This window comes from Primulina tabacum, chromosome 5 (assembly GCF_025594145.1).
Source record: "Primulina tabacum isolate GXHZ01 chromosome 5, ASM2559414v2, whole genome shotgun sequence".
Classification (NCBI taxonomy): Eukaryota; Viridiplantae; Streptophyta; class Magnoliopsida; order Lamiales; family Gesneriaceae; genus Primulina; species Primulina tabacum.
In genome coordinates, this window is record NC_134554.1 from 16063711 (window position 1) to 16089026 (window position 25316).

General features: G+C 33.5%; 4 protein-coding genes across 6 annotated transcripts; 2 read left to right on the forward strand and 2 right to left on the reverse strand.

The window, feature by feature from the left end:
• Positions 1 to 5809: 5809 nt before the first annotated feature.
• LOC142547061 (uncharacterized) lies at positions 5810 to 7502 on the reverse strand. Its single transcript, XM_075655133.1, has 3 exons — positions 7298 to 7502; positions 7101 to 7219; positions 5810 to 6061 (listed from the first exon to the last, which is right to left on the reverse strand). Exons 1-3 carry the CDS (start codon positions 7429 to 7431, stop codon positions 6042 to 6044), a joined length of 273 nt encoding a protein of 90 aa, XP_075511248.1. The 5' UTR covers positions 7432 to 7502; the 3' UTR covers positions 5810 to 6041.
• An 886-nt stretch (positions 7503 to 8388) lies between these two features.
• LOC142547063 (uncharacterized) lies at positions 8389 to 9964 on the forward strand. Of its 3 annotated transcripts, none has more exons than XM_075655136.1 (4): positions 8389 to 8431; positions 8831 to 8923; positions 9015 to 9139; positions 9571 to 9964. In XM_075655136.1, exons 1-4 carry the CDS (start codon positions 8404 to 8406, stop codon positions 9805 to 9807), a joined length of 483 nt encoding a protein of 160 aa, XP_075511251.1. In that variant the 5' UTR covers positions 8389 to 8403; the 3' UTR covers positions 9808 to 9964. The 3 variants fall into 3 exon arrangements, with proteins under 3 accessions (XP_075511251.1, XP_075511250.1, XP_075511252.1); XM_075655135.1 differs by lacking the exon at positions 8389 to 8431 and adding an exon at positions 8438 to 8587; XM_075655137.1 differs by lacking the exon at positions 8389 to 8431 and adding an exon at positions 8542 to 8559.
• LOC142547062 (transcription termination factor MTERF2, chloroplastic-like) lies at positions 9634 to 15114 on the reverse strand. Its single transcript, XM_075655134.1, has 6 exons — positions 14334 to 15114; positions 12872 to 13280; positions 12409 to 12624; positions 11667 to 11774; positions 11270 to 11544; positions 9634 to 10701 (listed from the first exon to the last, which is right to left on the reverse strand). Exons 1-6 carry the CDS (start codon positions 15068 to 15070, stop codon positions 10512 to 10514), a joined length of 1935 nt encoding a protein of 644 aa, XP_075511249.1. The 5' UTR covers positions 15071 to 15114; the 3' UTR covers positions 9634 to 10511.
• Positions 15115 to 16767: 1653 nt separating this feature from the next.
• On the forward strand, positions 16768 to 17828 carry LOC142544863 (uncharacterized). The gene is made up of 2 exons (XM_075651895.1): positions 16768 to 17253; positions 17335 to 17828. Exons 1-2 carry the CDS (start codon positions 17070 to 17072, stop codon positions 17706 to 17708), a joined length of 558 nt encoding a protein of 185 aa, XP_075508010.1. The 5' UTR covers positions 16768 to 17069; the 3' UTR covers positions 17709 to 17828.
• The last annotated feature ends 7488 nt before the right edge of the window (positions 17829 to 25316 follow it).

Sequence of the window (25316 nt, forward strand, 5' to 3'; positions counted from 1 at the left end):
ATAAAAAATATTCCAACCAATTTAATCATATCTAAAAAAAAAAAAAAAAACAAGACACCAACTTCAATCATTAAGAACATTTTCATATATTTAATCATGGAACCCATTAAAACTGGGAAATTTAATTTTTCTTTTTAAATGGGAAATTTAAATTTTATTTTTTTAAAAGCATATTATGTGGGGCGCATGTTTCATGTATTTTGTTAGAACAAAGTTTTCTTATCGAAGCGTTAAAACTCCAAATTTTTTTTTTTTTTAAACTCTTATAAAAGCTCTGTAGTTTTCAAAGTATACTATTTGAGGTGATCGTTAACTTGAGTGTACGAAGATTTCGTCGGGTATCTTCTGACACATCTAACATTGTTCGTGACGCAGGTAATGACTCTAAAATTTTTTTATTGAAGAATTAAATGTTCATAAAATCAAAATAGGACCTTCATCGAGTTAGATATGCATGATATAACTATTAATGTGTTTCGTTCATGATTTTAATTTATATGTATTATTTTATTTTTCATTAAAAAATTCTAACTGAAATAGATTGAAAATCTTGATTCCGTCATTGGCCACGTTCACCTCTAAACACCCTCGAGCCACTGTCATAATTCCAACTCTAGCTCTTCCGACAACCTCGAGCCTTTGGGCGGAGGCTTCGAACACCTCACGACTCACATTGGTGCCGCTCCTCCCAGTCAGCACGTCAAATAGTGAAGGTCTGTGCAAAGTTTCTCGAGGCTGAGGTAGTACGTACGACTGTACGAGCAGTCCATTTTTAGCGGATTCTTTGAGCATCTTCAACCCCGAGCTTCTCATCAACGAGAGAATCGTTGGCTTCACGTCCATGGAGAAAACAAAGAACCGGAAAGGATGATGGCGGCGATGGAAGGATAAGGAGTTGATGCCAAAAGTGGAGGAGAGGGGATGGTGGTCTAGCAATGAGACGACGTGGATTGTAGCGAAAGTTTAAGGTTGGTTACACATTTATGAACTTCTTGCATTAAAAATCTAATTGGTATAAATAATTTGTACAGTTATGGAACGACATATTTGATGAAAGATAATAATCTCATAATCAATTAGTTAAAAACTAAAACTCTGGTAAAAAGTTTGACCAGGCTTGTTGCCAAAGATATCTCAAATCGGACACACCATTTTTAAATTAACGCCGCTCTGATTGAAGTGGTAGGTGAAACTAAGGCGACAAACGACGACAACGACAATGACAACGACGGAGACAACACGATGATGGAGGTAAAAATAGAGCTGTAAAAATGGAGAATTGAAATAGAACGACGAAAAACAAGATATGGGCGTTATATTAGTGACAGATGAATTGAATATAAAGATTATTATTTCGAGTGTAACATAAATTAAGTCGAGATGTTTTGTTAGCACTTAACTGAATTAATGGAATTCCAAGTGCAACATTTTACGTTAATGTTCATAAATGCAACAACTAATAAACAGCTGTAACCTTTATGGGGCATTACCCCGGCCTTTTCGAAAATCCAGCGCACAAAGTTGTACGGTTCACATTATTTATTTCAGAAACATTTGTACTTCTATTTTTTTATCATTTAGATATCTTATAATTTTTTTTTATCATTCAAATATATTCATGCCAAACATATATTTAGTAAGCCAATAAATATTCTTATAAGGTATCGTTTGGTTCGGGAATACCATTTTTATATAATAAAAAAAGGGTATTCCCCCTTATCAAGATTTTGGGCTTGGTTTAATGAGCAGGTTTTTTGTGAGACGGTCTCACGAATCTTTATCTGTGAAACGGGTCAACCATACCGATATTCATAATAAAAAGTAATAATTTTAGCATAAAAAATAATATTTGTTCATGGATGAACCAAATAAAAGATCCATATCACAAAATACGATCCGTAATACCGTCTCACACAAGTTTTTGCCTGATTTTATTTGAGTCATTCAAACAGGCAGGAGACTAAAGAATAAAGATTACATCCATCTAATTTTTTTTAAGATTTCATATCATTCGTCTTTAATTATATTTATTATATTCATCTATATCTTCATTGGATATTCAACTCCATCTTTATTCATGTCGAAAGTTTGAATATTTTTAATCTACCCAAATATCATATTACCACCCATAATTGTATTTTCTCAAATATGAATATGAATATTTATTAAAAAAATATTAATATAAACATTAAGAAGAAATAATGAAATATTATAAACAATTAATCCTAACATCATTATCTTATAAAAAAAACATCAAATTTATACTGATAATTTTCTTTATTCAATACAACTAATATCATTTTAAAAAAAATCATATTAGAATTAACACCGCCATTTGGCTCATATATCGGATTCTCCACCAGATTCCGAAGAAATTGTAATTCCTAACTATGAACATTGTTTATAATGAATCAGTGAACTCGCTAACTGCACCATAACAATCAAACAAAGCGTATACAAATTACAACAGTAAAATGTTATTACAAAACACTACATATGAAATTGTTGGGGCCGGTGACATCTATCGTTCCAACGTGGGACATGTCTCATATTCGAAACATGTTACACTCCCCTTCCCGATTGTCCCAAAAACAAAGGAAACAACATTTGGGGGGTAGAGGAACTTATGAACGACCCCACGAGGTTTAATGGGGGCCTTAATTAAGACAATTTTTTGTATGACATCGGAATCTGATTTGTTTCTTTTTTTGATTTGTTGGGCTCATTGCATGATTTTGTCTAAGACAAGCAGTCACAACATGAGTCATTGATATTTTTCAAAATAAATTTGAAATTTAATCAAGACCCACCCTCTAACACTCAGCTCCCCAAAATATAATACAGGCAAGTTAACCTAAAACAAATTCAAATCACAATCAAAGTAAATAAAAATAATAACTAAAAAAAATAAAAATAAAACTCGAATGGTGTCCAATTAAAGTTCTAAAAATTTAGTATTTGGTGAGTATGATTATTAAATTCCGATTAAAAATATTTCACGTGTGGTTAATTGAATACTGTGTGATTCCAAAATTAAACGAAATTCTCTCAAGACTCACGACACTTCAAGAAAATGACTTAAAAATTATCAACAAGCAGAGAAGCAATCTCTGAATTCTTACGAATACTGTGAAGGATCTTAAGCTAGGATTCCTAACTTTGAACGTGAAGGATCTTAAGCTGGAACAACCCCAATTCTAATTTACATTGTTCAACCACATATTCAGCTCACGATAATCAACTCAAATCGCTGCGCTGGGATGTTCCGTGCTTTTTATATAAAAATCCGGCAGTTCGGATTTATGAAATGCAAAGGCATTTTGATTTCTTCAATACTCCATATCCGCAGTGCCTACTAGCTAGTTGCTTCTTATTATTTGGACTGACTATGCGTTAGATTGGTACAATGAGATGCAAAAAAATCAATTACTTCCTAGTAGGCATGAATTTTTGTTGGCAATTGTGAAGAGATTTTCCGGTTGGAGAATGAGTTACGACCCCAAAATGATTTTGCAAAGAAGTAACCAAGGAGACAAGAAAATAAAAAGGAAATCAATGTAATAGAGTTTAATATGTATGATATGCTATAATTTTCCTAGAGTTGCTCTGTACAAGGAATTTTACTTCCTTCAATCCTTAGCAAAAGCTAGTTAAATAAGAGAGAACAGAACAATGACAACCCCAACTCCAACCAACTCCTTTCTTTTTATAATCACTTTTCTCCTTTCCCAAGCTACTCCTTATAAAATTCTCTTCACCCACTGATTTTGGCCCAGTACATTTAGGGCCCATCACATAATGCGGATTCTCTCCGCAACTTAGAAGAATCCCACTATATCTATTTGATCAACTGTCCAACAAGAGTATTGAGGTCCCTGACCCTATAGCGACAAGTTATTTTGTATCGGATTTGCAACCGGAATTAAGGAAGGTAATCGAAGTGTACAAACCCCACTCTCAAGTTCATGCCATGAGTCTTGCAAGATTATCTGATGACAAGAATAGGGATCACAATTTCAGTTTTAAAGGGCTTGAGGATCCTTACAGTGGAGAGAAACCAACAGCATATTCAAGAAGCACAAATCTTCAGCCACTTTTGCCACATCCTTCTTCGGATGATCTGCCCAAACCAGTGAAAACTCAACTATTGGTCACTATCAAGAAACTGTGTGTACGCAATACACAACCATATTTTGAAGAAAGCATGGGAGCAGATTGAGTCTCTCTGCAGAAGAAAAACACTACCAGATTTTGAGCAGAAGTGCCGAAAAACTTCCTAATATTTTCTTGTTTCTGCTACATTTACTACGCTTCACTGCCAAGATCATGTTCCAATCTTATCATTGACCGCGGCTTCAATTTCCAATCAATCAATGCTCCCTCTCCCAGCCATTATTCATTGCCAGCAAATTAACCCAAGGGACAGAGAGGCATCACTCCAATATTGGTTCAGTGGCACAGGTTATCATTGGAAGCCAACTTGTAGGAAGAGCTTACCTACATACACTCTGATTCCATCGATAGACTCCAGGGGAATGGAAACCAAAGGCTGGCCATCACATAGAGATTAAACAGCAAGTTTCTGAGGTGAGTTTGCTATAATGGAGCACAGAGTTAATCAAACGATATAGTGGAAGACTGGCCGTACATCCATTTGAATCTGTATTAGCTGCTCTTCTAGAGGTTCTTTGTGTGTTACTACTTCAGAATGCTGGGCTAAAATCTAACAATATTATTGCTACAATAATGGACAGTAACCTACTGGATACATTCTCTGCAAGATTGAAGCACTGTGTTGTTCGCTGTAAGACTGAAATTGTGAATGTTGCAGGAGTTCATCTAGGGTGAAGTATTCATCCAAGTTACAAAACACACGTTTCCTCTGTTTGTAAGGGTGCAATGGGTGGAAGATATTTATTTGTGTCAAAACAAGTTCTGATATTCTCCTTGTCAGCGGCTCCACTTGCAAATCAACCAATGTTCACTTTTTTAGCCATTTTTATTTTTTGACTAATACACAGAAAGGATGGCGGTGGATCACTCAAATATTGGTGCAGCGGGACGGGTTGCCAGTGGAAGAAACTTCTTGGGATGCGATTGCGACTTTTGGAGCACATATTCCGACTTCCACCTTGAGGACAAGGTGTTTCTGAGGGGAAGGTAATGATACGAGTGCGAAACAAATGAGTCAAGGATAAGAAGATTTGAAGGCTTAACAAGTTAGTCTAGTTCATGTGATTGTAAAAGAACAAAAACTCTCGTTTGTAATCATTCAACAACTATCAATAAAAATCTTTTTTTTTTGTATCTCAAATTTATCAATAATTTTTTGCACCCTATTCTAGGAGTCCGGCTGACTCGAACTACCCATTCTATCACACAAGCAAACACATTCCAAAATAACTATATCCTATCATAATGCATTTTAAATTTTTTATAACTATCCCATATCTATGTCTTGACATATCTTAACCTACGTTAAAAGTTTCATCGAATTATTTCTATTTTTTTAAATATATAAGGAGAGTTTAGTTTTACACAGGTTTCAAACTCAAGATCCACATTAATTTTTTCAGCAGATTATTAGTGAACTAAATTGTCACATAATTTAGTTTTACGTGGACTGTATAAGTGAGAATTACTCCCATCCGACCTCCATCCATCTCAAACTTTAGAAAAATTTATTGAGTCCTCCCAAATGACTTAACTTGCTAATAAAATTATCGGAAGGATCCTACTCAACTTGAATTTGAACCTACCAAAACTTATTTGGAAATATTTATATCCAAATATGAACTCAAATCCAGACTAATGAAAATAGCAACCACATTCGATTTGTATAACTCAAAACTTGAAGAACTATCCAAATGTATAAAGACAGTATAAATAGAAAACTATAACTAAATCAACATCATCATCCAAATTTAAAAACAGCATCACTAAGAATGGCCGAGCTATCAGAGTATAAAATTGTAGTGAAGACTGGTTGAAGATGGAGAAGACGAGCCACTTGAATTCAAGTACGGATTTTTCGTCCTTGATCACCGAGGCATAGCAAAATCTAAATAATACATAGAACAAAGAAAGTTGGAAGATCAATGGAAAAATATCACATGATCATCATCACTGTCACACAAGACTTGGATCCAAACTATTAGGGGCTGATAACAGGGATAAGACAATACTATGTAAACAATTGGTTTGAAAATGTACATAAATCAGCATTTTTGGCAACCTGAATGGATGATAAAGTCTTACACTCTACAACGCAAAATGGGACTCCTGGAGCATAATTCAATCATGCAAAGTAAACAAAACAAGAAACAGGGAGTTACTTAGATAATTTAAAATGTAATAATGACGTGTCAACGAACAGCAATTGTCCACTAATACAAACCAGCTAGAGGTTTTATTGATCCTACAATTTATATCAAATCCAGGTCACGTGTTCAATTTACTAGAGCTGCAAGTTGGTGCAAATTGCAATTGTTATATGAGGACGTTGAGTAACACTTGCCTCACAACAAATGCCACTTGTATTACACTTTTAATATGATCAAAACGTAATTGCAAACAATCTGTCGTCTGAATCTCTAAGGAACCATCACATAATTTGAAAAATATGTCAGAAAAAAGCAGCATGAAATAGAGCATTCTATGCAAGACAACAACCATACGGAAAATAAATGACTAAAAACTCGTTTTAGCTTGATAACTTAAACAAACAAAATTCTTTGGAATAAGCGTGTAATATACCTATACATAAATACCCTAAACTAGATTATTTTAAAGTAAAAAATATGTTTTTGAATTATTAAAAATATAAACATGTTTCTTTCTTCCTTATTTAATAGCAACCAGAAAGAATCAAATATTCTGTAGAGAGATTGTGTTAGACACGAGTAAGAAACAAAAAACTTTATTTTTCTGATAATTAAATTGACATTTCAGATGTAGATAAATAAAATGTAAAAGGGCCTATATCACGTTAAAATATAGGCAAGAGATGTGGCATCTCCAAAAAAGACACAAGGTCCCTCAATTTGTTAAACACAACACGAAACTATCAACAAAAACATCGAAACAAAATGCAGTGTGACCTTGAGAGAGCCAACTCCAGGACGCAGAATCAATGGCGATATTTGACTTCAATCGAGCAATGGCTACTGTACTATGTAGCGGCAGCATTGATTCGACACTTCCCAGCACTGAAGCATGTCTGTCAAATCAAACAGCAGCAATTATTTTGAAAATCACATATGAATGAACTGAAACTTGCACCAAAAATGGTGTTTACCTTGAAGCCGTGTAAGGGATTGGTCTGGCGGCGGAGGGAATTGGCCTCCGAGATAGGGTTTTGAATATTGAGCACGGGCTAGCGCTCATGGAGCTTTTACAGATTGCTGCAGCTGATCTCCACACCTGCGCCATTTCAGTTTGGTCGAGGTTTGGGGGACTGAAACGGAAGTGGCGTCGTTTCAATTGCGATACAAAATATTTATAGTTTGGCCCACTTGAAAGTTGAAACTGTTTGTATTTTTTTTATATAATTATTAATTTAATTTAACTTAAAAATGATGATAATTTCATAATTATAATAATTAATAAAAATCGCACGGTAATTTGAAATTATAAATGAAAAAAAATCGGAGAAAGACATCAATTTGTGTATATTACACATTCATAATATAGTAATAAATTACAAAAATTCGAAAACTTTTGGTTCGAAACTAGAGTAAGTCTCTTGTGAGATGATCTCACGAATTTTTATCTGTAAGACGGGTCAACCCTACCCATATTCACAATAAAAAACAACACACTTAGCATAAAAAAATAATATTTTTTCATAAATGACCCAAATAAAAGATCTGTCTCACAAAAACGATCCGTGAGATCGTCTCACACAAGTTTTTGCCTCGAAAATTATACTAGACAGAAGATAAATTATATAATATATGAATGATAAATTTATTTATATATTGTAACATGATGATCTATTTGAGGGAAGCTTATATACTAAATTAGCTTGTATTTTTAAATATGAATAAAAAATTGATCAAATAATCAAAATCGATTATTCAAAAAATTGATCACTGAATGAAATATCATTAAAAAAAATTAAATTGTAAATAAAACAAACTTCAGTAGTGGTTAACTATAAGTTAGTTAAATATTTTGGAGTTTTTTGTAATTATTGAAACTTGATTTGGGTCAGACCCGGTTTGTTTATATACGTGCAGCGTACTTGGTCATCTCATTTTAACGGGAAAGGTGCTGCTTCTTCCTCTCACTCGCTCATGCTTTTGAATTCATGCTATTTCTTTGGTTTTCTGCTTAATTTCTGTGTTACATGAGATTCTCTTCATGCTATTTCTTTGGTTTTCTGCTTAATTCCTGTGTCACATGAGATTGTCTATGCGAGATAACAGAGGTGTAGATAGCGTCATCATTTCTGTTAATGGATGTAAAATGTTTGATGAAATGTTTGAATTAGTTTTATGGGCCGCACTGATTGTTGTCTTGGATTTTCTCATCTCCCTGCTCATTTCTGTGATTCGGGTTTGCACGAGTTTTGCTGGATCGATCAGTTTCTTTTTTCCCCCCTTTTTTATGCTTTGGTTTCTGTCGGTTGTGAGTTTTATGTTAATTTAGATTTGGTCTGATCGAGTGTTAGTAAATATCGTTAGACATTATATATATGGCTGATCTAAGATATGAAAATTGAAATTTATGAATTTGTTTGTCTATATGATGTTTGAAAGTTGTTTGAATCAATCAATTTGTATGAGGTAAATTCGGGTTCTAAAACTGGTTGTGTGTTTTCACATAGTTAACAAAATGATGAATATGGTGGCGTCACTCCAGAGAAGGTTGAGCATCCGGGATTTGATCACTAGCACTCCCGTCTATAATTCTGCTAGTGGTATGATTTTGCTCTTGCTTTTTTGTAATAGCGGCTCATGTACTTTGCATTGCTATATATGGTCAATAATTATCCGGTTTGTACTTTTCAGATGTATCTGGAGAGGGATTAAGCTTAATTTTCAAGCGTTGGGCTACTAAAAAGACGGCAGGATCTACAAAAAATGGCCGTGACTCACTTCCCAAAAATCTCGGGGTTAAGAAATTTGGTGGAGAGGTGAGCATCAGAGCATGAAATGGTGAAGGATCTATATTACCGAATTATGCATCCAAATCTTAATAACCAGGAGTCCCCTCAATTACTTCAAACCTCAGGCATCTATGTAAATAAATATATAAGCTTTTAATTAGAACCCTCAACCCTGGATTAAATTTATGTCTCAGCTGAAAATAACATTCATTTAACCATCCCCTTCTTCTAATTGAATTTATAGGTGTTTTAAACTATAAAATTAGTGACAACCGCCACACGAGATATTGGATATTTGGATGTGTGAGTGCATAAATATCTAGTTCTTGAACTAAGCATACAAGTACAAATGCACGACGCTGCATCTCTCGATGTGAACTGAGTATCTTAACCTTTATAGCCATCATTCCTTCTTCCTAAATCTTGAATTTTACAACGCAATTTCACTTTGGGTGCAGAGAGTGATACCTGGAAATATAATTGTTCGTCAAAGGGGAACTCGTTTCCATCCTGGAAATTACGTTGGAATTGGGAAAGATCACACTCTCTATGCTCTAAAGGAAGGTTGTGTAAAGTTTGAGCGGCAGAAGCTAACTGGTCGCAAGTGGGTCCATGTTGAGCCTAAGGAAGGTCATGAAATCCACCCGGTATATCTGGGTGCTGGTGCAGCTTCAAAGATGAAGACAACTGCTTAACTTTGTTCCTCATCTGATACAACAGTACAGGATGCTTACTTTTTCACAAGAGTTTGCTTTTGAATGCTTTGAATCCAAAAGAAAATTCATTTTCTGCGTTACAGACTCTGTCACGATTATTCCTGTTCTATTAATTATGACCTGGTGGTTCTACTTAGTTCACGCTGTTAGGCTTGTGTTTGAGTAATAATTATGGGATGCAAGTTCTCTAACTAATTGCATCGGTCACGTTCAGATACAGAAAGTTCGTTCATGGGGGTGCCAATAAGTTAAGGTAATCAGTGCAGTGTGTGTATGATGTCTCTCTGTCAGGGTTCATAGGCGTTTAACGTTAAGTAATAGATTTAAGAATCGTTACATGTCTCACTTGGGCTCCACAACTAAAATTTAACGTGGTCAACGATCTTAGGAAACTCTCCAGTCCAGAAAGATAGTCCCACGGGTTAGGACTCTAGTAAACATGGAGTGATGTGCGTGAGTAAATGGAGTAATGTGCGTGAGTCATCTTTCTAACCAGCCCATCACGGGCATCAGATTCTCAAACAGTTGACTGCATCACGAGTCTCACATTGTTTTAGCTGTTCACTGCAGACACTCTCCCTAAAATGTACCCAAGAATCCTTATAACGTGAATATGTACAGTCTATACTAAAACTGTCCAGTTAGTCACTAAATACATCGCATCATTTGTAAGTATATCAATATCAGTCTGTGGGCTGTGCATCCCTTATACCCGATTCAAATCTTCTTCGTCTCTCCACGGCATCCGCGACCCTCGAGTGAAATTCATCATCTGTGCTTGCCAACATGCATCGTAGCTTAAAATTTATTCGATTTTCCACCATGATCTTATGCCTTGGGATTATTCGTTCTTCAAGTGAATAGCTGAAAAACCTGCAAAAATTCAGTATACAAGAAAATGTCAAGTCAAAAATATAATTTTTTCGTATTATGGTTACCGGGGGTTTGATTTTTAATTCGTTCTCTCTATCGCTTTTTATATTAGTTGTATTTTCCGGCCAACACGGTTCATCCTTTTCGATGAAAAAATATGGCCATTACTTTCTCATTTACAATCTGCTTCTCCTCTTTTCACTAATACAATTTTACAAAATATAGGTCGATATTTGAGACTTCCCATTCGAATTTCCACAGAAGGGTTGAGAGTAAATATTGGCTCAATTTGGATTTATTCGAATATTAATCTCTACATATGTTAATTTGACTAGATTCCATCTAAACTGGGGTTGTATATGCAAACACTTGAAAAAAATGATTATGGTGTGATACATGTGCAACTTTATAAAAGAAAAGTCCATAATCACTTTTTTAAACATTTGCAAACACTACCTTATCCTATTGGCTGACTAAATTATCATATTTCAGCCAAAAAGATCAAATCTTGTTGGGAAAGTAACACTTTCAAGATCAAATGAAAGTAGTTGCATTATTGGTGTGATACCTGGGAAATTCGATGAGATCTTGCAAAGGCTGTACCATCGTTCTCCGAAGGTAACGATATTTGGGTCGAAGGATGTCTATGTTGTATCGCAGCAGCATTGGAAAATCCGCAATCATCTCACCCAACACTGGTAACTTGATTCCCAGTGACAGAAAATACTTCACATTGTTATCAAGTTTATTGGCTATGCTGCATCCTAAAAGTTCCGGTGCCAATGCAATCACCTTCCCAATGTCCCGTTGGGAAACCCCGGCGTCCGTCAACAAGAAAATCACCTGCAGATTAATATCATATTTTAGGTATGAAGATCATTAGAATTTCTGAATAAAAACATTAAAATTCAGAAGAGACACCACACCAACAAAGAAAGGAAAAAGAATTACAAGATGAGATGTACCACGGGTCTAATCTTCTTGTATAGACTGTATGTCACCAAGGAGGGAAACCTAACGAGCATGCTGCCGATGACATCATGTTGAACTCCAATATCTCGTAAAAATTGAACCTGCAAAAACCATTTTGAAGTAAATGTTATCATACAGTACCTGAGCGGCACTAAATGCCACAAGACACAAATTACGTTGGATAGTTATTCTCTTATGGTGTTCATGACTTTGGTCAATCCCAATTAGTTTTGAGAAAGGGTCGATATTGATGGGAATTCGGTAGGTTCGGTTATCGACTAGGCTGAGTTGTTTCAAAAGCAGAAATAATTGAGCTGGACTATCATAAAAAGACAAACTAGGTATTTACACAAAAATCAAACTAGTTAAATTGAAGTAGTCAAAATATTCAAGATAACTGAAATTTGAAAGATAAGAAATTTCTTCTGAGTTAGGTTCATGAGATTTGCTCATCATTCAGATCAGCCTAGGAAAAAGTAAATGAAAGCAAACTAAAGTAACCGACCTTCAATGTGTTGGTTCTCTTCACCCAAAACTTTTCTTACCCCTATGTTCGATCAATGACGCGATGAGTGAGGTAGGAGGTATTCTGATTTTGGATTCTGACCTATCGGTCGTTTTAGGAGGGAAATTGAGAGTAGTTAAATATATTAAACTTTCCTCAATCTATTGAAGTACCATCTCTTTCCCAAATTAAATTACACATAATGCTACACATCAGCAAGCAAGGCATACCTTCGGGACAATGGTGCTTTCAAGATCAATGCAGAAAATAATTGGTTTTCCAGTTAGGATTCTTCTCATGCCATCTTTAGAAATTCCAAGGTAATAAAAGTACTTAACGAGAGGAATCCACTGTTCGTTGATGCTACATGCCATCAACTGTGGTTTAAATGCTAATAATCTCCCCACATCTTCATTATCAAGGCCAAACTCCTTCAAATAAGCTACCTAGATAAACAAGAAAGCATCGTAAGATGTGATTAAATATTGGGAGTTTTCTGTGCATGAATAATAAATAAACTAAGCATTTGCAGAATATTTGGGATCAAGATGTTGGCTTCGAGTACAAAATAAGCACATATTTATAAAGTTACGGCTTGTGAAACTTCACAAATTCATAGAAAAATCCACACAATGATGAGCAAATAACCATTATAATGTACTGGCTCTTTGTAAAGCATAGAACTTTAGGTACCTTTTTGTTCATCTCTTCCATAGAAAGGGAACCAAGAACCTTGGGACAGTCAAAAAGCATCGTTCCAAAGTCATTTTTATCCATACCCATATTCATGTAAAACTCGACAAGAGACCTCAGTTCTTCCATGCTAAAACACAGTACCTCCGGACATCTGCTCACCAAGTAACCCATCCAATCCTGCCTCACACCATTGCTCTCCAGATACATAACAATTTCATCTAATTCTTCCAAGTCCCGTTCCAGTACAGTTTCTCCAGCTCGGGTCATAGCAACTCCGATAAATCTCCCTTTAACATGAATTGACTTCAGCCATTCAGCTAACTTTCTGATGGAATCGACATTTCCTCTTGAAGCACATATCAACTTCCCAATTTGGGGATATGATAATGAATTATATTTCAACCACCTACATAAAATTCATAATCAAAATTCATAGAGTAGGAATTTCCGTTTCTGTATCAGACAAACTAAACTCATTCAAGATTCAAAGTTAGATGACCAAAGGTGATATTCATATAGTAGGCATTTCTGTTTCTGTATCATCCAAACTCATTCAAGATTCAGACCTAGATGATCAAAGGTGAAAGCTATAATTCACAGTAATGTAACAACTTCTTGTACTTGGTATTAGGAGCTTATCCAACTGATTTAAGAATTTTATAAACAAGCAACCAAGGGTGCATTTCTGAGATGAATTTGAAATCCATAAATTTCGATTATAGTTTTATTACTATATCAAATATTAAACTCACGGCTTATTTATACGTAAGTTAAAAAAATAGAATAGATTTTAAATGATTACATTATTAGGATAAATTCACCTAATTAACATGGACAGTGTATAAATATAAAAGTAGATTTGAAGTTCATGGTCTTGTTTGTTTAAAACAACAAAATTACATTTGAAATTCATCAATTCAAATGCAAAGCAAAGGTATTTTGTATTTTGAGGAAAAATAACATGAAATCTATTTTTTCCCGCCTGAAACAGAAACACCTCTTTTGTCACTTAGAGGTGCAAACGGCCAAGCCGTTAGTCACAAGCAGCTCAATCAAAGCCTAGTCAAACCAAGCTTTTTATTCGTCTTCACTCGAACTCGAACTCTTACATTTATTTATTATATATATATCACAAATAAAATGTTGAACCCACTTTGGTCATTTTATTTTTGAGCTTGTTGGAGCTCGAGATTGAATAATGCTCGAAAAATTGAACCAATGGAGTTCAAGTAACTCGAACGTACATCAAAGTTGAGCTCAAAATTCATTTCCCGATTGGATGAGTTGAGCTCCAAATTCATCACCCGATGAAGCTCTAGCTCAAGTCCGTGTGCCCTGTAGGTATTAGAATTGAGCTCCAAACTAACTGTTAATTAAGTTCGAGAAAAGTTTTGAGCTTGAGCAGCAAGTTGTTCTTCATGATATATTTTAGCTAAATAAGTCATAACTATCTATTCACCTTATAAGAGGAACAACACCAGATTCATTAATGAACGCCTTGGCACGATTATTGTACGAGCAACCAGAGAATTCAGGCAACTGCTTCATGGAAGCAGCCTTAATCATAACACAATCAAGAAAATCAGCCAACTTCGAAATCAAATTCTCACAATAAGTGATTCCAAACTTCCCCTTTTTCATAGCCTCTTTGAAAACCTCCAAAGTCACTTTCCTCCGGATTTCAAGTGCCTTCATAAGCATTTCATCATCTACATCATCAGCAAGTCTAGTGTTTTCGGCTTCAAAAACATTCTTTACAAGCTGGGACGAATTACTCAAGAAAATAGAGCCCGGAAACTGTGGGGGTCTTCTGTTAAGTAATGATAATTCCAATAGCTTCTCTTTATCTTCTTTCGAAAATGGCAGATGGTGTTCTTGTCTTTGCGACGGCGGCGGATGTGGGTTTTGCTGATCTTGGGGTGAGAGGTGGTGGAGGAGGAGGGCCGTGGACTTGGCGTTGTGGGTCCGTAGAGAGTCATTTTCAGTGCTCAGTGATGCGCCGGCGGGGATCGGGGTGTTTCCTTGGTCTGGTGGGGTATGATGGCGGTGGTGGAAAGATGAGCAAGTGGGACGGAAATGGAGAGGTTTGGAGGCGACATGGGAGATATATAGATTGGTGGCGCCTCGAGAAAGCCGGCAGTGTTGGTGGCGGATGACGGTGGCGATATGGTGGTTCTGTGGTTGGAATGCCTGCATTCTAGTGTCGAAGCAAAGTGGATAGACATGCTTCTTATTTGAATTTTAGTTATATCATGATTAAAAAAAATCTAAACTAAAACGAAAGGAATTTAATCCACAATCAATCTATTTGTCTCACGCTTCTTATTTGTATTTTAGAAACTAGCTACTAGATTTTGCCTACTTCCTATTATGCACAGTGACAAAAACTTGTGTGAAATGGTCTCAATGTCGTATTTTGTGAGACATATATCTTATTTGAATCATCCATAAAAAGTATAATTTTATATGCTAAGAGTATTACTTTTTGTTGTGAATGTCGATCCGTTTCACAGATAAATATTTATGAGACCGTCTCACAAGAGACATACTCATACATGAATGATAGATAATAAAGGGTTCCCAATCGTGGAAATAACAAAATAATTTTAATGATATCAAGTACATAGGAAGAATAATAAAACCTAAACTAAAACGAAAGGAATGAAAATTATAGTTGAGACTAGTCAAGAAATGATCATATATTGTTTTTTGGGAATATGTCTCTGCATTTTAGTACAAAAACAAAATTTTCATATAGAAGAACATGTTTGAGTTATTAATTTAGATTAGGAATAATTATTTTTTTTGTCATATATGTGTGACTCTTTGCTATTTTTTGTCGTCTATGTTGTCAAATATATGTGTGACTCTTACACACATATAATTGTAAATAGTATAATCAAAAAGATTTTATAAGCAATGTGAACATTTGAGAAACATTCATCTATTTTTTTTAAGATAATTCACTATATAAATTGCAGATTTTGCTTCTTTTGTTAATTAACACTTCAAGAATGTTAACTCTTAATATTAGAACAATTCATATGAGTCAGAGAATCAGTTTTATATTATGTCAATTTACTATAATATAAAATAAGTTTAGGGAATAAAAACAAGTTTTTCTGTTTATACCTGACCCAAAAAAAAATTATATTTAAAAAAAAAAATTTATCAAAAGGCTCAAGATTAATAAATTTTGTAAACAAATTTATCGAGAAACACATGAATAATAAAAAAGTTTGGGCCCAAAAATAATAATTTTTTGTGATGTGTAAGGAAGAAAAGCTGATGAATAATAAATTTATATTGAGTCAATTTACATTATAATAATAATATATATATTTTTTCAAAATTATGGCCTCCTCAAAAAATTGACTGAGTCGGACGACTATCATTATTTTTAAAACCTGATTTTATGATAATTTATATTCTCATGTATTCAAAATCTTTTAAGTGTTTATTCTCTTGAGTAAAACAAATCAACGAGAATATGCTATTTTCCAATTTCAAAAACAAGTGCACCCGTTTTCTCTTTTTTTTTTTATTGGGAGAAAAGAATTTTTTTAAATTATTATTTATGTTTTTGTCTATCCAGTATTAAAAGTTTTGATTTATCGCGGTAATTTTGATTATTTTTTATATTTATTTTTATTTTATTATAATATTGATGTGATATAGTAAAATTATACAGTGTACGACAGTCATGTCAACCACATAACCAAAATGTTCAGAAATTAAAATTAAGTGTTTTAATACCAAAATCTTACTAGTTATTAAATTTTCCGACAAATTATTAGGGAAAACGAAAGTATTTTCCCGTTTTATTATCACCAAATTAGAAACAATTAAATCCTATTCAAATCCAAAAAATTTTGTCGCTTTGGAAACAAAGTGAGTTGAGAAAAAGAAAAAGGGGAACGAATCTAACTTTTGCCTATATATACCATCACCTCCTCCAATGCATTCATTCCTGCAATTCCTACCGTTTATTCCATACTGCAAAAGAACTCACTCTCAAGCTCCAACCTTTTTTTATTACTTCTCTCTAGAAATGGACATCGCTGTTCATTCATGCTCTCTGTTCAAATTCAAGGCTCGCTTCAAATTCTCATAAAAATTGTGGAAATATACAAGCCAAGAAAGAAACCCTGAAATATAATTGTAAATATTAGTCTACGTAGATAACTCTTAAGAAATGGATTCACTAAAGTTTCGTGATGTAAGAGTGGAAAAATCCCACGAAATTTCAAAGTACCGTAGGATTCTGAGAATTACGACTCTGTTTCGGTTGGTGGAGCTTTTTGTTTTCTTGGTCATCGTCGTTCGATTCTGCTCACAGTTCCATTTTTCTGTCAAGTCTTCGGGAGAATATTTCAGGGGTATTCTGCTGACTTTGATAAGCCCTAGATTTGTTTTCGTGATCGGTAACGTGATTGTCGCCGTTCTGCTGTTGAAATCAGGGCGATTTTCAGATGAAAATAGCGGAAAGGGGCCCGATATTTACGACGAGTACGTGGAAAAATGCCGCAGAAACCATCAATCTAGCGGTAACGAGAAACTAAGAGACATGGGGATGAACAGAAGTAAATCAGAGAAAGTGTTGAGAGTGGCGCACGTGGATGATCGCCGCCGTGAGTTGAGACGGAGCGTGACGGAGAGGTACAGTCAGAGAACTGCGAACAGCGAGAGGAAGAACGCGGCGGCGAACGGCGGCATCACCTCGTACTGCGCGGAGGACGAGATGAGTAGCGCAGAGTTCCGGCAGGCCGTGGAGGCATTTATCGCTCGGCAGCAGCGGTTGTTGAGGGAAGAAGAAGCACTTTCCGATGTATGAAAGTAGACTTGCATGCTCTTTATGGATTTCAAAACGAAAAAATGCGTGTATTAGATTATCAGAACTCTCTCACTGTTCTAGAACATTGTAAATCAATGGAGTTCAAAATGAATTTCTGTCTCTTTTTGTTTTTATTTGGATTAGTTAATGATATTTCGAGCTAGAATCAAATCAATTACACAAGACAAATATCTCATTTTACTCTACATTCCAAATTATCATTTTTAGACGGTCTCACGGATCTTTATCTACGAGACGTGTCAACCCTACCGATATTCAGAATAAAAAATAATACTATTAGCATAAAAAATAATACTTTTTCATCGATGACGCAAATAAGAGATCCGTATCACAAAATACGATCCGTGAGACCGTCTCACACAAATTTTTGCCCTTGATTTATTCTGTCGGTAAAATCGCAATTTTTATCTTGTATTATTTCTCCCCATTTTTTGAGAATCAACTATTTTTTTAAAGAAACAAATACTTGGTTCAATAATAGATCTGGATAAACTGCAATGATATGATGACTAATCCTTAATTAAGATTAGCATTAGTTATCAAAACCACACTTAATAAAAAAAAAGTATAAAGCCACAAGAACAAATTAAAGGTAGTTCTATACGATTTGTCGAATGACTCAGCCCTTACACAGCAGAATTGATACCTCCGTGAGGCCAAAAAAAGTGGCTTTATATTAATTATATAATTATCCAAATGAAAAAAAATTAATTCGAATTGTGAAAACTTTCCCACGATGAGTTTAATGTTTATGGTCTACAATTGAAGGATTGTCGTCAACATGATTTTCTTGAAAACACGACTTTAACTTTGTTTCCCACTTTTCAATCCACTTTTTGTCGAGGGATATTTTAAATGGACTAAAATCACTGCGTCAAACCACTAGCTAAGTAATGCTTAATGATAACTTTTGGTCACTTTTTTAACTCTGAAGGATCTAATATAGGAACGAAAGTATGACTTATAATATTCCAGAAGTTTATTGTTACTACGAATGGTGCAATTTAATCGTACAGAATAAGAGATGCATATATGATAGCAGAGGCCACGGCTCATCTTTATCAACTTTTTTTTTACCTTTGATTATATAGTTTTTCATACCGGAAGAATAACTTTGTAGGTTATAATGCAATAATTATCTCTGATAGAAGAGTGACTGACACATGACGACACTCAAACTGCTATATGATTTAAAAGTATTTGAGTTGTACTGTTATTATCAGTTATAACTTTTGGTAAAGAAGAAATAACTCAATCCTACACGTCAGTAATTGGGCAAAAATAGTCAGAAATTAAACGTTACTGCATATCAAAACAAAATTTGAAATTTAATGGACGAAAATTCAAAACTTGATAAATTAGTAGACATACAAATAGATAAATACATACATGCATACATATAATATAAAGTAAGTCTCTTGTGAGACGGTTTCATAAATCTTTATTCTTAAGACGGGTAAACTCTACCGACATTTACATTAAAAAAAAAATAATTTTTCATGATGACCCAAATAGAATATCTATTTAATAAAATTAACTCATGAGACCGTCTCACAAGAGTTTTTATGTATAATATACATATAGTGTTCTTTCTCTTTTTTTAGCTTTTGATCAATCCGAGTGGATTAATATGCGGATTGTAAGTTTCAGAATCTGCCTTGGGAATTTATGCCTTCTTCTTAGGGTTGATATTCAATATTTACGTCTAAAGGTAGGGAGGAGAAACAGTCTTCGTATTACACTATTGTAATTGGAGGTGTACAAATAAACGTGGGTCCGGTGTGTATTTTATTCATGGCTTTAATTAACCCTTTGGCTAATTAAACCCTAAACACATGGAATTAGAGAAAGATAATTAATTAAATTGGTGATCAATTAATTAAATAGTTTAGTCTCTTCTAGCTGGTTGGAACGGTGCATCACATGTATAGATTATTACATATAGGAAACAAAATGATGCATTGAAAAGTGTGTGTTTGCGAGATTAACTGTGTGCCTTGTGAGCAAATTATACTTATTGGACGAATTTTACTATTGCCCAATATTAATATATTTGGGTGACAGTCTAGATATGTATCAAGGATTGGCAAGAGCAATAAATAAATAAAAAGAATAATAATAAACAATAAAAAGTAGACATATTTTGGGCTTTTTTTATTAAATAATATAAAAATTTCAATAAAAATTACCCGAATATTAAAAAAAGAAATTATAATAAAATGGGTTCCTAGACCCCAACCATAGGACTGCAAACGAATCAAGTATGTTCGCGATCTTTCGAGCCGGCTCGATAAATATTTGATTCGTATTCGGCTATATATATATACACACACACACACACACATTCCGAGCCTTTCGGATTTTTCGAGCTTTCAAACCTTCATCCTCTAACCTTAACGTTTGGGGAATAGTTCGAATAACTCGCGAATATGTTTAAACATTTCGAGTCAAACTCAAATATTATTTCGAGCCAAGTCAAAGCAATTAAAATTTTTGAGCATCGAATCGAGCTCGAATATACTTAATTTGACCCGAACTTGAGCCTTAAAATTTTAATAATATTAAGCTCGATTCGGTTCACTTACACTCCCACACAGCCTCTTGAAAAATAAAACGAGGGACCGGGTCTCAACTAGGGATGGCAACCGGGAGGGTGTCGTTCTCCAAAACCCGAGACCCACCCCGCCAAAAAAAGTTACCGCGAGCCGCCTGTTTTTTGGACACGCCCCAAACCCGTCAAATTAATAATATATATTGTTATTATGATTATTATTTTATTTATATATAGATAAATATAATATATTACTAGTACACTCGCACACGAGATGCGTGTGTGTACAAAATTTATTTATACCAATTACATATTTAATATAATTGCATAATCGTTATCTAAATAATAATTTAAAAATGTAACAAAATTTTATGAATAAACCCAACCAACTAATGATAATGATCATGATTCCTATATATAATATTTATCATTTTATGCACGCATTGGATGTGCGTCAGAATTATTCTCATTTTATTCGACATGTACTATATGATCTTCCAAAAATATATATATAAACATAAAATAATATTACAATTTACAAGGAAATATCAATTTTCTATCTCAAAAGGTTTGGTTCTCATATTTTGTACAGATCGATTCTTGTTTTAAGTACTTTCAGTTTCAGATCATCGTGCTTCATTTTTTTTTTAAAAAAAATTGTTATCATTTTGTATTGTGGCATTTTTACCCAATTTCATTAGGGTTATCCAAGTTTATTATCGGGTTTCTCTTCATTTTTGGGATTGTTTTTATTATTATGATACAATATATTTTTAACATTTTGTCCAATATTCTAAAGTTATTTATTTTATCAACGTCGATAATATATATTTCATTGTCATATTATTTTATATGTTTAAACCTAAATTTCAATCTCATGCAATTTAGACTATGTTCCTTGTAAGCTTTGCATATCCATTGGTTGCTTCCTTTTTTCTAATTCTGTTTCTTTATTTTTGTTCTTTTTTATTTTACTTTTCTTTTTTTTTTTTTTTTTGATTTGATGGGGAAATTTTTTGGGGTCTTGAAGTTCTTCCTTACTAACTAAGAAACTGCCACTGAACCCCTGTTTTCATCGTTCAATCAAAACCCACTAAAAAAATATTAATTATTGCAATTCAGACAAAATTATTGATTATTCCACATGCAAGTTGCCACAAGTATAATAATAACAAAAACGATTGGATCATGCTGGATATAATAATTGTCTTCGTTGAGTAGATTAATCTAAATATTGTGTTTGAGCTGATATATCGTATAAAAGATAATTTGAGTTACACAACTACCATCAGCTATAACTTTTGGTAAAACAGTAAGTGTTCGGTCTTGCATATCATGCGTAACAAAACTTGTTTTTGCTTACTTTGTCTTTGTCCATTTTTATTGAATACATAATTTCTAATAATACTAAAATTCATTAGCCAAAATGTATTTTAGGAATAATCCATATAGAGAGAGTCTCGTAGATAATGAGATTGATTTTCTACGTGGCAATTGAACGATGTTCAAATTATTATCATAAGAAGGGCCCTCCATAAAGCATTTCACATTCGGTTTTTAGCGATAATTTTGTGAAATTTGAGACATGAATGGGACATTCTTTTCATAGCAAGAGTTCCAATTCAAGTATAATTTTATTTTATTTAGTTAAAATTTAATATATATCTCATTATAATTCTATATATTATATATATATTATATATATATATATATAACATTCGTAAATTTTTTTCTTCAATATGATAAATCATATTTTATTTTATAAGACCATAACTAAAAATAACACTTATCGTAAATTGGCGAAAATAAAATTTAATAATTAATAAATCATTTTAACTTGTATAACTTTCAAATATTCAGTAGCCCGATCGATCATTCGAATTTTAAATAGATAGACAAATCTTTGATAAAAATTAAATTAAATCTATCTGAGTCGGCCTTTGTGTTTAAAGTTTACTAGCCGATTGACAATAATTGAGCTTTATGTTTTGGGCTTTTTGCTCCAAATGAGCCGTGTTTTGAGTAGGACCGGAGACACACACTTTCCCATACCATTAATTTAAACTTTTTAAAAATCCTCTAAGTTTGGAGGTATAAATTGTGACACTAGTATAAATTGAGCAATTTATATCTAGAAAATACAATGTCCAACTCACACAGATATGTGAATGAGTGATTTTATTTTCCAATTTTTGTTAATCGCACTCTATTTTTTGAATAAATTTTTATTCATAAAATAGGATGTGATTAACAGAAGAAAAATGGAATAAAAATAACACTGGTATGTGAGAATGATTGGATTTGTTGAAAAATATATTTAAAATGTGAGTATTGAATATTTGAATGTTGAATATTTGAATGTTGAAAATAAGAGTTGTAAATATTGAAAATTAGTGTGTGATGATGTAGGTAATGATGTATTTTATTTTTGGATTATTTGTAAAGATTTCCTATAAATAGATCTCTCATTTGTGAAGAAAATCACAATTGAGTAGAGAGAAAAATATTATAAAGTGTGTAGTTTGGTAAATTTTGAGAGTTTGAGATTTTTACTTTTTACCATAAATTTATACTTTTTCACAACACGTTATCAGCACGAAGCTCTAAAAGTCCTACATACTTTTCCAAGCTCCAAACAGAAGAAAAATGTAACAAAAATAATTATATTTATTTTACGGTTATTTATTTATTGTGTATTTATTTAATATACAATATAATGTTATTATTAGAAATAATAAAAATAAATTTTTCATAAACTTGTTATAAATCCTGGGAGGATGTTAAGACGACATCCCACACTCCCGGTAAGGGATACGACAAGTATAAAAGCCTATAAGGTTTTTAAACAAAATAAATTATGACACTCATTATAATATTATGATATGATATACATAATTATTTAAACATGTCTAATATTATATATATCATATTATTACCATAAAATTATACAAATACATACCTTTATTTTTTTTTGTACCCCAACGGTCATAAATGGTAAAAAACGACTAGTTTTTGCCCTATAAATATGATCTCACAAACACATTCCATCACTCCAACTTTCTCTTCTTCTCTAAAAATTATTCATCATCAAATTTTTCGAAGAAAAAAGAAGATGGCTTTCTCAAGGTTATTTTTAATTATTTTGGTTATCATACTCACGAGTCTTTTATTTATCGGAGAATATCCTCCTCGTGTGTTTTCTTTATTTTTACAAATGCTTTTACTTGTTGTTTATCCATTACTTTGTATTGCAATATTCATTAACTAATAAAATGCATCGTAATTTTTTTTTAGTACCACCATGTCAAATTTAACAAAGCTCGAATTTGTTGCGCTCGACATCACGGGAAAGAATTATATGCCATGAACTCTAGATGTAGAAATGCATCTTGAGTCATTGGGTCTAAGCGAGACCATTAAAGAAAATGGCATATGCACGTCACAAGAAAAGACAAGAGCCATGATATTTTTGCGTCGACATCTCGACGATGGATTGAAATGTGAATATCTGACTGAAAAAAATCCCATGGCTTTGTGGAAGGGATTAAAAGAAAGATTCGAACATATAAGAGAAGTTATACTTCCGACCGCCCGGGATGAATGGAATACATTGAGATTCCAAGACTTTAAAAAAGTCAGTGATTACAATTCGGCGATGTATAGAATAATCTCGCAATTAAAATTTTGTGGACATGAGGTCACAGAATCTGAGATGCTTGAAAAAACATTTTCCACGTTTCATGCATCAAATATTACTCTACAGCAACAATATAGAGTACGTGGATTCGCGAGATATTCTGAACTCATCGCCTGTCTTCTTGTGGCGGAAAAAAACAACGAGCTATTAATGAGAAATCATCAGTCCCGACCCACTGGATCAACAGCATTTCCATAAGTAAATGCTGTAAATAAAAATGAATTTAAACCTGGAAACCAAAATCAAATTCAAAGACAAGGTTTTGGTCGAGGTCGAGGTCGTGGACGCGGACGTGGACGTGGACGTGGAATTGGCCGTGGTCGTGGTCAAGGCCGTGGTTTTGAAAATAATCGAGATAGTTATTTTTATAACTCATCTCAAAAGAACGTCCCAAACCATCCACAGAAAAGGCATCATGAGAATACAAGTGTTAATGAGAAGCACTCAAAAAGATATGAAAGTTCTTGTTACAGATGTGGTACTCCAGGACATTGGTCCAAAGTTTGTCGAGCCCCTGAGCACCTTTGTAAACTTTATAAAGAATCATTAAAGGGGAAAGAAAAGGAGACCAACTTCACTGAACGCAGTGACCGTTTGAGTGATTCAACTCATTTTGATGCTGGTGATTTTATGAATGATTTCTCTGGAAATGATCAATATGTTGGTGGGATAGAAATGAACAATATTGATGCTGCGGATTTTCTCAACGATTTCTCTGAAAATGAACAATATAATGGTAGAATATAAATGTACAAAAATCTATTTTTCATGTATTCATAGAATAATGTTTTATTGTATAATTATGATTTGTGTTATATTTAAATATATATTGCAAGTAATTTATTTCATTGCATATTTTTTTGAAGTTCAAATATGGAAAATGCTATGAGCAAAGTTGAAGTTTGCATACCCGATAGTGGTACAACGCACACTATCCTCCGAGATAAAAGATATTTCTTGGAACTAAAACCAACAAAAACAACGGTGAATACAATATCAGGTCCTGTAGACTTGATTAAAGGATGTGGTAAAGCACAATTTTTGTTACCTAATGGTACAAAATTTTTGATCAATGATGCTTTATATTCACCACAATCGAAAAGAAATTTGTTGAGTTTTAATGATATATATTCCCATGGGTATGATACTCAAACAATGAATGAAGGGAATGAGAAATATATGTGTCTTATCACATATAAATCAGGAAAGAAATATGTGATTGAAAAACTACCAATGCTCCCTACTGGATTGCATTATACACATATAAGTCCCATTGAATCAAACATGGTAGTTGATAATTCTTCGATATTAACCAATTGGCATGATCGATTGGGACATC

Excerpts from the sequence above, each read along its gene's own strand:
- LOC142547061 (XM_075655133.1), bottom strand. The coding sequence starts at position 7,431 with ATGGCGCAGGTGTGGAGATCAGCTGCAGCAATCTGTAAAAGCTCCATG. Across the intron at positions 7,220-7,297 it reads ATCCCTTACACGGCTTCAAG|ACATGCTTCAGTGCTGGGAA; the intron begins GTAAACACCATT and ends TTGATTTGACAG. Across the intron at positions 6,062-7,100 it reads CTGGAGTTGGCTCTCTCAAG|ATTTTGCTATGCCTCGGTGA; the intron begins GTCACACTGCAT and ends TGTATTATTTAG.
- LOC142547063 (XM_075655135.1), top strand. The coding sequence starts at position 8,470 with ATGTTTGATGAAATGTTTGAATTAGTTTTATGGGCCGCACTGATTGTT. Across the intron at positions 8,588-8,830 it reads GAGTTTTGCTGGATCGATCA|TTAACAAAATGATGAATATG; the intron begins GTTTCTTTTTTC and ends GTTTTCACATAG. Across the intron at positions 9,140-9,570 it reads TTAAGAAATTTGGTGGAGAG|AGAGTGATACCTGGAAATAT; the intron begins GTGAGCATCAGA and ends CTTTGGGTGCAG.
- LOC142547062 (XM_075655134.1), bottom strand. The coding sequence starts at position 15,070 with ATGCAGGCATTCCAACCACAGAACCACCATATCGCCACCGTCATCCGC. Across the intron at positions 12,625-12,871 it reads TGGAAGAGATGAACAAAAAG|GTAGCTTATTTGAAGGAGTT; the intron begins GTACCTAAAGTT and ends TTGTTTATCTAG. Across the intron at positions 11,545-11,666 it reads ACAAGAAGATTAGACCCGTG|GTGATTTTCTTGTTGACGGA; the intron begins GTACATCTCATC and ends ATTAATCTGCAG.
- LOC142544863 (XM_075651895.1), top strand. The coding sequence starts at position 17,070 with ATGGATTCACTAAAGTTTCGTGATGTAAGAGTGGAAAAATCCCACGAA. Across the intron at positions 17,254-17,334 it reads TTCGGGAGAATATTTCAGGG|GGCGATTTTCAGATGAAAAT; the intron begins GTATTCTGCTGA and ends TGTTGAAATCAG.